The sequence below is a fragment of the Microchirus variegatus genome, assembly GCF_963457635.1.
Source record: "Microchirus variegatus genome assembly, chromosome: 20".
NCBI lineage: Eukaryota > Metazoa > Chordata > Actinopteri > Pleuronectiformes > Soleidae > Microchirus > Microchirus variegatus.
Window position 1 is genome coordinate 13,302,010 of NC_139821.1, and position 11,065 is coordinate 13,313,074.

Sequence of the window (11,065 nt, forward strand, 5' to 3'; positions counted from 1 at the left end):
TGAGACGGCGGCAAACAACAGGTTGGAGTGGAACTAAAAAAACACAAAGAAGTGAACACTCGCTCTGTTATATTACTTAGAATAGAATAAAACAACCAAAAATACCAAAGCTTTGCATTGTCCGCATATTATGCATGTCAGGACACGGGCCGACATACCGAACGGCTTAACAAGGGTTCAAAGGTCACCGAAACCCCTGGAGATACTACTTATGCTCAGCATCTGCTCCCCCCGCACTCATAAAACAAATGTGTCAAAGCTGTATTTTATTTTTGTTGTTTTTTTTCAAGCGTCTTTCTTCCTTTCTTACATTATTTATTATAGTTACAGTTACAAATAAGTCATAATGATATCTGAAATAAAAAATAAAGGAAGGACAACTCAGTGGAATTGAATTGTGTGTTTACAAAACTTACTGAAATTGTCGTCTTTGCACATTTTTTTCATACAAAAGCCTTTTGGGTTTTGAGTTTTTCCCTCTGCCAGCAATTTAGAAAGGTTGTATTTGATTTGTTTTGTGTTTACGATGTGGGACGTAAGGCCGTGCAAGTTAAACATAGCATTTGGGTTGAGTTGCTTCATCTAAGTGAATTAAACCTTTAGTCTAGGGGTTTATTGTGTTGTTTTATTTCAAATTTGTGCTCAGATTGAGCTCCCTGAGACATTGTTTATGTTGTTATGTTCACGCGTGTCTGATTTTTAAAGGCGCCATATGAAAGAATGTGGCCAAGAACAGTTACTGCACTCAAATTCAAAATACCGAGGTCTTTTTAGGTTTCGTTTTCTCCACCATTGTAGCTTAGAGGTACTGTAACTGGCAACCCGCAGTTGCTCGGCAGCTGAGACTCCACTGACTGCAATGATTGGTAGACGGCGGTAGGTGGCGCCACATGGCAAGTCTCTGTGACATATTAGGAGGATTTTATGGCCAGTTGCTTTAGATTTATTACATAATGCACATTTAACCGCATCCGACCTCAGTATGAAGCACTTTACTCTACTTTCTTGTACTGTTATGTTTGATTCAAGGATGGATTAAAATGGCATTTTTTTTTATGATACAATTCTCATTATGACATTTTTTTTTATCATGCAATTGGCAAATACGCCATATTCCCAAAAAACTAACACTCAAACTAATCATTAAAAACCAACAAAAAATGAATTAAAACTCACTGATTCACACAGTCTGGAGGATTTGGGAATGTGAGTAACATCGGCAGGAATGGTGCGGCTGTTGTTGGTGGGGGGGAGAGCTGCTTTCTTTTTTAACTCTAGACGTCTAATGGCTTCACTGAGACCAAGCAGACAGACAGTGAGTCATGACCTCTTTGCGAGAGCGGAAAAAAAAACAACGTCCCTGAACGCCCCTTTTAGTTTCATAGTAAATGCTTCCATATAGAATCAAATTGCATCTTTTGCATGTATAAAACGGTTTTAAAAGGATCTCACTTTTCCCCACTAAGACACAGGCATTTGCATCATTGTAGTCGTAGCATCCATCTCCTCCCTCCACCTCAGCCACAGCCTCTCTAGTCTGTAATTTTGGTTTTTGGGGTGTAGGCTACTCCCTGAGGACCAAACAAGAAAAAAAGAAAATCTCCACAGTCTCCAAGCCAGTTTTTCACCACAGACAGGGAAACACACACACACACAGTTGAGTATGTAGCATATCATACAATAAAATTGATGGGCCTTCTTTGACGCGATACCAGCAACCATGGAAAGTTTAAGTCTGATTCTGTGGTTTGCGTTTGGTCAAATAGAAACTGAAACGCAGCTTTACTTGACACTTTTACAGTTGTTGATCTGAAACAATGAGCATAAAGAAACGAGACAAACAACATTTACGCCTCTTGTTTGCACGTGACTCCACAAAACACAGTGGAAACTTGACTTACTGTACCCTTAAAGCACCCTTAAAAATAACGATTTGAATCTGAAATCCGAGCACTAATGAATATGTGGCTGAATAACCTATAATCAAAAGTGTATGATTTAATTTTTAAAGAGCGAGCACACATATTTAACACACTGTAACACAGATTTTCCGATAGGAAACCCCAGACAACATGGCTTTTTAACGAGCAGACTCTCCAGGAACAACAATCGGAATTTTTTTTAATTTTCCCTCAGAGATTCCTTTATTCGCCATTTATTAGTGGTGACGAGTGACGGCGTCTACCAGGTGTGTGTCCGCGAAAAAAACCCCACAAACTATAAAAAAGTACTGTATCATAAGCAGGAATTCTCTGGAAGGATGTGGCTGTGTGTGGATGCCTGAGGCTGGGATGAAAGGGGAGGAAGCCCCCCCCCGCAGGATTCTTCCCTGGATCTATGGGGAACACGGACATTAAGACAGACACACACAAGCACGTACACACACACACACAAAGCAAGCATGTATGTAAATGAGAGGCTATCCTCGAGATCTGGCAAACAGATGAAGTTAATTGTTTCCATCCTTCGACAAGCAAAGTCAAATTACACACACACACACACATTCTCATATTTCTATCCTTTTTAAGACTTTCGTTTACTTCCATTCGGTTTTACACGACCTTATAACCTTAATATATATACAATAACCACTTAATACCTAACCTTAACCTACCCACGATACAACGAAAGGTCCTAAATATGTCACATATACAAGTTTGTACACACACACATTCCTGTACAGCAGTCTTAGTGGGGACACTCATGTATTCCCTATTGCCCCTTGCTCTATATTTAACCATCACAACTTAATGCCCTCACCTTTGACCTAACCAAATAGCAACCAGTCATGAAAATCATCTAGTTTCCTCTAACACACAGGTCTCAAACAACACTTGACGTCCTACATATGTTTATATTGTGTGATATTTATTGTTTTATTTTGAAATTATGTGAACTATCATCATAAATATCATGTCTTTTTCCTTTAAAAAGTTGTACTTTATTTATTCACTCAAATATTCACCAAACCCTCAGTAACGCCCAGGTCATTAAAATGCGAGACCCCTGCTTTTAAACATTATTTTATGTGCCGTTGAAGATAACCTGAAATTAGCAATTAAGATCTCTATCCTCAAAAAATGTTCAATGTGAAAAATCAAGGGGAATGTACAGGAGGCACATTTCCCCATAGATTTCCATTCAAACAGACTGGAGAGTTGCCCCGTAGTGGCTATTCAATATATTATTATTTCCTGGTTGGCTTCAACGGGAAACCAGAAGTATGATCTGTGACCTAAACCCAATTCTAACCCTTAGACCAGGTCTTAACCCATGCACAGGTGTGATAGAAAGTGTATCCTAGTATTTCTTTGCATCCCATGATTTATACGTGGTTTTGGTCCTTACAAGGATATTTATTTATTTATTTATGTTACCCATCAAAGACAGACATATATGGTCTTGAGGATGGGTCGGCTGCACACATGTCTCACTTGCTGGTGATTGTGTTCCTTTCTTTTGTCTGTTACTGTGTTATGTAAGGATGGGAGTAAAACAATCTTCAGATGGTACCAATACCACAATATAAAAGTGCTTAAGTCATGTGGTCACCAGCCTACAGTTGGGGATCAGGCCTCCTCTGAGGGTATGCTAAATATTAAAATGTCAAGAAGTAAAAACAAAACAACATATTTCTTGGATCTCTCTAACCTGCTGCATAATATTAAAAATGTTTATTAAATGTTATATTAATGGATTTTCTATTCTATATAATTCAATGATTATTCAACTCAAACCTTAAAAGTCTGTTTAAGATTTTTAATATACAGCCTAGAAGCACTTAGACAGTTTGAGGTAATTACCAAATTGTGCAGCAGAGGGCGCTGTGAGCACAGATTGGCCTATATCCATGCCTTCTTTGCTCATCAGGAAAACACGACAGTGATGTTTTATTTTGAGGTGACAATGGAGATAAATATCAATCAGAAAATCTAATTTTAATACAGGAAACACTGATTGATGATTGGGGGACAAGGAAAACATGTGGAGTTGAAAAAGTGGCACCTACTATATTAACTCTGCTTAAAAATGTTTCTGTAACTCGATTCTTTCTCCGTGAGAAAGAATCTGCCTCTCCTCCTGTGCCAGACTCCGTCTGACCCGCTCTGTTTATTTGCACTCGACATTCAGATTTCCATTAAGCTGACGGGGACCTGGTGTGTGACCTCACTGCGGTCGCGCAATCCTCCCGATCCTTGCCCACGAAATCCTCCCAGTTCTGTGGAAAGCAGTCAAATAGATACAAGAGGACAATTCCCTCATTTCCTCAGTGGAAACTCTAATCCCTCTGGACATTTGCAGGGTGTCCTGGGATGGATTCCACGTCACGGGGTCACAAACCTGCAATCAGTTAAATTTTTTTCTGTCTTTTGAACACACAAGCACGGGTGTGTATCTCAATATGTGAACCGTGTTTTCTTTCTTCTTCTTAACACAGGATTCTCTTCAAGGAAAGAAATCAGATTTTTTGATCGATTACAGCATCTCGATTCTTCCCTTTGTGTGTCAGGAGAGGGGAAACTGTGTATTGCCTTACAACCTTACATCAGTCACGTAATCAAAGACAGTTGATTTCCAGGAAACTATCATCAGATTATTATCAAATGTTGATTCAGTTTTTTTTATGTGGAATTTAAAGGTGCATTATGTAATAAATCCAAAGCAACTGGCCATAAAATCCTCCTAATATGTCACAGAGACTCAGGAATAATGTTCATATAACAAACTGAACTCACCAACAACAACAGTACAGCCGAAATATTTGCATTAAAATAAATCTTTTGCAGACTGCAAATCATATTTATGTTTTGAAATCATGTTTTGCTATGTGGCGCCACCTACCGCCGTCTACCAATCATTGCAGTCAGCAGAGTCTCAGCTGCCGAGCAACCACGGGTTGCCAGTTACGTCAGAAAACGAAACCTAAAAGACCTTGATATTTTGAATTGGAATGCAGTTACCGTTTTTGGCCACGTTCTTACATATGGCACCTTTAAATATGGTTTATACTGTTCAAATTTCAAATTCAACACGCACAATCTGGTGTTGGTGTACAATTACAGTGTTTTTTACAATAAAACTTTTCTTCATTTTAAAGTGTTAATACACCATTTTAACATGGCAGTACATTCTAAATAACTGCCAGATATTGAAAGTTATTCTGGAAAAAATGGGCAAAATCACTTAGTTACAGGACATTTTATGGTTAAAATAAGCAAAGCAGCGCCGTTCAATAACGGCATAGAACACATCAAGGTTACAAAGAGGAGACGAGGCCTGTAAATAAGTTTGGTTTCCACATCAGGGACGACACATATACTCGGGTAAAGCTGATACTGTTGTGAATCCTCATGTGTCTACGACGTACTACTCCAACAAGTTTAAATATAGACATTGCAGACTGCATGAATCATATAAAAGTGAATGTCATATTAATATACATAGTATTTGTTGACAGGGAAGATATTACTTCACTCCAGAGGCCGGCAACGTGGCAGATCTCAACCCGCCGCAACGCTTAAATGTCAAACGTTTGCTTAAAAATAGACACACATGCACAGACACAAACAATTTAGACCAGGAATTGTTGCCAAAATGCTTTAAGAATGTCACTTTTCATATATTTCATATACATTTATCATTGCTTGATGTATTTTATATTGTTTATTATACTCATATTTAGTACTTGTCACTTGTCTCCTACTTTAACAAGTGAATGAGTGGACGATACCAGCTGTCAACACAAAATGACTTCTTTTTTTTTTCAAGCAATGGAGTTGCCCCCTAGTGGCGATTCAATATATTGCTACTTCCAGGTTTGCTTCAGCAATGTCCAACTTTATTTCTATGCAGCCTATGAGTGCAAAACGACGCTATATACTGCAAACTTTAGAGATTTTCAATGTTTTCTAGGTGGTTTTTCACCTGATTCATAACGGTGCAACACGTATTTCACAATGCGACCCTGTTTTCTTCCTCATGCATTGGTAGCGTCCATAAGATCTGTGTACATTTGTCACTTCCTATGCGAAAGTTACTTTCCACAGATCACATTCGTTCCATATGAGTCACGGTGTTGTTCCAGTAAATGTGTACAGTCTCTGCTGACGCAGCCGAAAGACATTTCTGTGGAGTCACTTAGATACTGAAAACACAGGCTAACACTGTCGGCCGCATATGTTTTTTTTTTTTTGAGGTTTAGGCTGCGGGAGGTAAGAAAGTGAGTTTCCTCCAGTCTGCCGACAACGCGAGGACGACGACGACGACACAACTGTGGAACAATAACCCTTGGACTGTGCACAGAGATCCACTGTCGTCTCTGAAGAATGACATCAGGAACCACAGTTTCCCCCAAATGCACCATAAAAGACATAAATGACGCTGATTTATGTTGTTTTTGTGTGTGCATGAAAGCCAATGAATTATCTATCCAACAAAGAGAACGAGTTTGATTGAGTGTCGAACGTAGACGCGCGCACGTGATTTGACCATCTGTAAACAAAGAGTTAAGAGACTTTAAAGGGAAAAAAATAACACTTTTCATGTGTGTGTGTGTGTGTGTGTGTGTGTTAATTGGGATATTTAAAACAGTCCCCCAACACTCATGAAAGAGAGGCTCTGAAGCAGGAGGGGGTTGTAAAAAAAAAATCGCCCGCACAACCCCCAGGTTGCGTTTGTTGTGACTACAATGCAGCGTTAAAACAGAGAGCTGGATCCTGCCTCCTGGGTACGCAGTCACTTTTTCCAAAAAAAAAAAAAAAAAAAAGCCTGATTTATGGTGCGACCAGTAAGCAAACAAACACATGCAGGACATGCTAAATACAGCATCTCACCATTTTTCATCAAGTGATAAATCCTCATCACTTGTACATGGACTGTGCACACACACACACACACACACACACACATTGTGGTGTAAGGAACTGTCCTGGTGACTGATTCCACAGACGACGTCAACATCTGTCATGGATTATAGGTTACACTTTTTTTCTTTCTTCTGCGAACTGCGAAGACCAGCAATTTTGGCCGAGTTTATGGGAAAACATGGTGAGACATGTCTTAGAAGACAGATGGGTGAACAATTAAAGGGGGGGGGGGGGGGGGAACAACAACTGAAAAATAAGTGGAGAGGTACAGGACGTCCAAAAGACACAAGTGGTCACTGAGTGAAGCTGATGTGGATTTTTACACTTTGGCCTTTTTTTTTTTACGGCCACCTGATATGAGAATGGTGGACTTATTATTCTATTTAATCACACGGATAATGCAGCATCTCATACAAACAACAGATATAACAACATAAACCCAAAGCAGGCACACTTTATTTCAACTTTCACATACTTGTGCAGGTCTAATCTGGAGCCCAAAAATAGCCTACAAAACTGATTTTATCCAAAAATGGTAACGCTACACTACACAACACTACACTACACACACACACTAATAATAAGAGGCTATTTTTGACCAGAAAATACATGATTTAATAGTTAAGATTGTCCAGGCGACCAGCGAAGATTGAAGGTTATTTTGAGGAAAACTCACCAAAACTATCGTAAAATGGCAGGTAATTAGTTGAAATCAAACGAGGCGTGGTGAAAATTAGGCCAACGCCATTAACAGGTTTAATTAGAGGGTTGCTTTTGAGAAAGTAAAGCGTCCTCTTTCACTCCCCTTCGTTTTCTTTCAGTCAGGAAAAACAACATGACAACATTCATAGACCTTTACGAGGAGAATAAATCATGTCGAAGAGCCAAACTGCGAATGCTAAAGAAACTCTTTAGACATATTTAGCCACTATTTGGTGGAAAATGATTATTATTAGCCCGAGTTTTCCTCCAGATTATTATTATTACATCTTTTTTGAGGGGGTTAACATAAATAAAAACGCTCTGCATGGAGGTCAGCTGTGGCAAAAATGCAATATTAGCATTAGCTCTATATAGCGCCACCCAAAAGTGAAACACGGATAGGGCAAGCCAAAACTAAGTTGCACCAAATTTCACAAAACCTGGTGGAAACATGTTATAGCCCTAGACGAACAAAAAAGTCAATCGGGACCATGGGCTCAACTCAGCAGGAAGTCGGCCATTTTGAATTTGGCGATTTGCAAGCTTCGCAAATGGAACAAACTAGCCTGAGCACGTTTATCGTCCATAAAAAAGTGCCAATTTGCACTAGAGCTGGAACAATCACTCGATTAATCGATTACTAAATGAATCCTCAACTATTTTGATATTTGATTAATAGGTTTGATGCTTTTTATCATGATTAAAACAAGATTTCTGATTGTTTTAGCTTCTCAAATGTGAACATTTTCTTGATTCCGTTGCTACACATAACATTTTTTCACTTTTTCTTACATTTTATGGACCAAACCATTACTTGATTAACCGTGAAAATAATCAACAGATGAATCGATTATGAAAAGAATCATGAGTTGCATGTCTAATATACCAGTTCTAAATATTATTATTTTATCTCTTGTACCAGAACACACTGAAGAAGGTCAGTTGGTCAGATTACAGTTACATAAAGCAATATGTACACAGTAATAATAGCAGTTAAATTTGAAAGCGTCTCATGTGCATGTGGTTTGTCCCGTTCTGAATTAAATAAACATGAACATGTGTGCATTTTTGCCCATGTTTTAACCCCAACAGCAGATACTTGGAACATATGGTGTTCCGGGAAGCCCGGGAAGGTGACGGCGATGTCGGCGACAGCTCGCACACGCGGGGGTAATGAGGAACATGCTTTACTGTATAAGAAAAAAAAAAGTCGTCTGAACCCTTCACCCATGATACATCACTGAAATGACTTTTTCCATATGGGAGACAGGGGTTAAGGAGACTTATTGTTTGGTGTCCCACACAGCATTTTTTAGCAGTTATGTCATGTCTACAACACAACATGCTACATACCCCCATCACACCGATTATATGCATGCACGCACTGTACTTCGCTCCCATTGGATCCCTGCATGCAGCTGTTGCTGGGAGTTATATGGGCCAGAGTGCATTGTGGGGCAGAGGGTGACGTGAGAACCAGCAGCATTGCATCACCGCCATCACTTTTCACCTTGGATTCAGGTCAGCTGACTCCACCTTCATGTCAGTGCTTTCACTGCTCAGTGATTCAGGGTGTTCAGACAGCTGGCCTTTAACGCTGCACTGTGCAGCCAGTGCATGACATACTGAATAATGGGTAGTCAACGGTAAATTAGCTGTAAAAATCCATCATCATTCCTTTGTATTCCTGAATTAAATTGCTTTTACTACTTTTATTTGCTCCCATATGACATTGCCTTCTCGTTTTTGTTGATATTGACTGATATTTCTGAATTTTTCAGGCTCTGATTTGTGTTTTTTCTCTGTTACTGTCCAGTTATATGATTTGGAAATGCAATTATTTAGTGTAAATTAATATTTACCGCCATCTGCTGGCCAGTCACTGCAAGTGCAACATGATTTAGTGACTACGTCTGTTTAAATAAACAACTTTTTCGTCTTCAAAAATAGCAAAATAAAGTTCACAAATACACAAACAAATTAAAGTTGTTATAAAATATATCCACGTGATTTCCCCCCAGACAAATACTGGGCGATGTGTTGAGCCGTTGCTATGGTAACCAGGACACAGGACATTCGGCTAAAACCAGAGTGAGACCAGTGATTGTGTATTTTTCTTTGCTAACTTGCGCTGTAAAGTTATTCAATGTATTTAACTATTTAAGTTCATGCAGCTTTAGTGGACAAAAACACGAAGGTTTTGAAGACGGAAACGGAAACTCAAGCCACTTAAAAGTAAGACTTTTGTCGAAATGTTTATTGTTTTTTATTTGTTTCGTAAAACAGCAACATAAAGCACATTAAGCTAACTAAGCTAGCTAGGTTTGGGTTTGTGTCGGTTTTAAATGGACACGGGGGGGACTTTAAGTGTTTTAGCGAACTTTTAAACTACGTGGAGAACTTTTCACAGCAAGTGCTCAATTAGTAATTAACTTGAGTGAATTTTAGACATGGAAAAACAGTGTTTTGGTTCACAGTATGACAGTTACAGTCACAAGAACTAAAACGGGACTCGTACAAGTGCAGGTTTTATGAGGTGTTGACACATTTAAAAATAGCAGAGCGGAGATCACCTAATACAATCTGTGTTTGTCTATGATAGATAAGAAAGTCTACAATATCTTAAGAATTTGGCACTTTTTCTTGCAGTCAGACAGAGTTTTCCAACTGGAAATTGAGCCTCACACCAGTGTCCATAGAGAAAATCAGCACATTTACATCAGAACAAAGATTTTTAATTGACTGTTAATTGACAGAGTTTTTAATCATTTGTTTGTGATTTTTCAGACTTATTAAAATAGATTCTCTCACTATAATTAACAGTTAACCTAAACTAAAAAGTATGGTTTGAATAATAAAAATAAATAAAAACACTGTTGTTATTGACAGCCAGGTTTGGGGAGCAAATGTCTGTACAATAACTACTTATGTGCATATGTTAGGCTCAAATAAGAAGCTGTAATTCTTAATATTAACAGTACAGTATCTTAAAAAGATATTACATATATCAATCACATAAACTATGTGTAAAACTGTTTATTTACTGTGTGGCTTTGCTTGAGAAATGTACCCACACTGCTATTCCCTGTTTCAAAACTGCTTTTCTCTTTCTCTACCTCCCTCCCTTGCAATCACCAACCCTCTATCTGTGAATGCCGGGTGATTAGTGAGTCTATGTGAGCAGGATGGTAGCAGGCCACCCAGCAGAGGTGAAGTGGAGGTCACGGAGGAAGAGGAGGATGCGGAGAGGAGAATGGATGAGGACTTCCCTTTATCGGCCCTTGCACCTGATGCATCACTTCCAGAAGAGCAGCCTTCTGCCGCCGGCACTGATGATGTTTTCCAGTGCCTAGATGAGGTAACATCTCATAAATGTTGTGAGGTGATTTTTGTGTGAACGGTCGTTCGGAGGTTTGATAGAGAGGATAAACATCTCGCATGGCAGATGCAGGGCCTTGTAAAAAAAAAAAAAAAAAAGATAATGCAATTTCCAGCTG

The 11,065-nt window shown here is 39.0% G+C and overlaps 1 protein-coding gene across 1 annotated transcript in view; it reads left to right on the forward strand.

Annotated features, from left to right (window-relative positions):
- Positions 1-8,676: 8,676 nt before the first annotated feature.
- The window catches only part of ccdc146 (coiled-coil domain containing 146), a gene marked incomplete at both ends in the record, with an annotated part of 48,565 nt that continues 46,176 nt past the window's right edge, over positions 8,677-11,065 (forward strand). The window contains 3 exons of the mRNA XM_083906810.1: positions 8,677-8,738; positions 9,590-9,659; positions 10,753-10,926. Of these exons, the coding sequence (XP_083762936.1) occupies positions 8,677-8,738; positions 9,590-9,659; positions 10,753-10,926 (306 nt within the window). The remainder of the gene's footprint in view (positions 8,739-9,589; positions 9,660-10,752; positions 10,927-11,065) is intronic.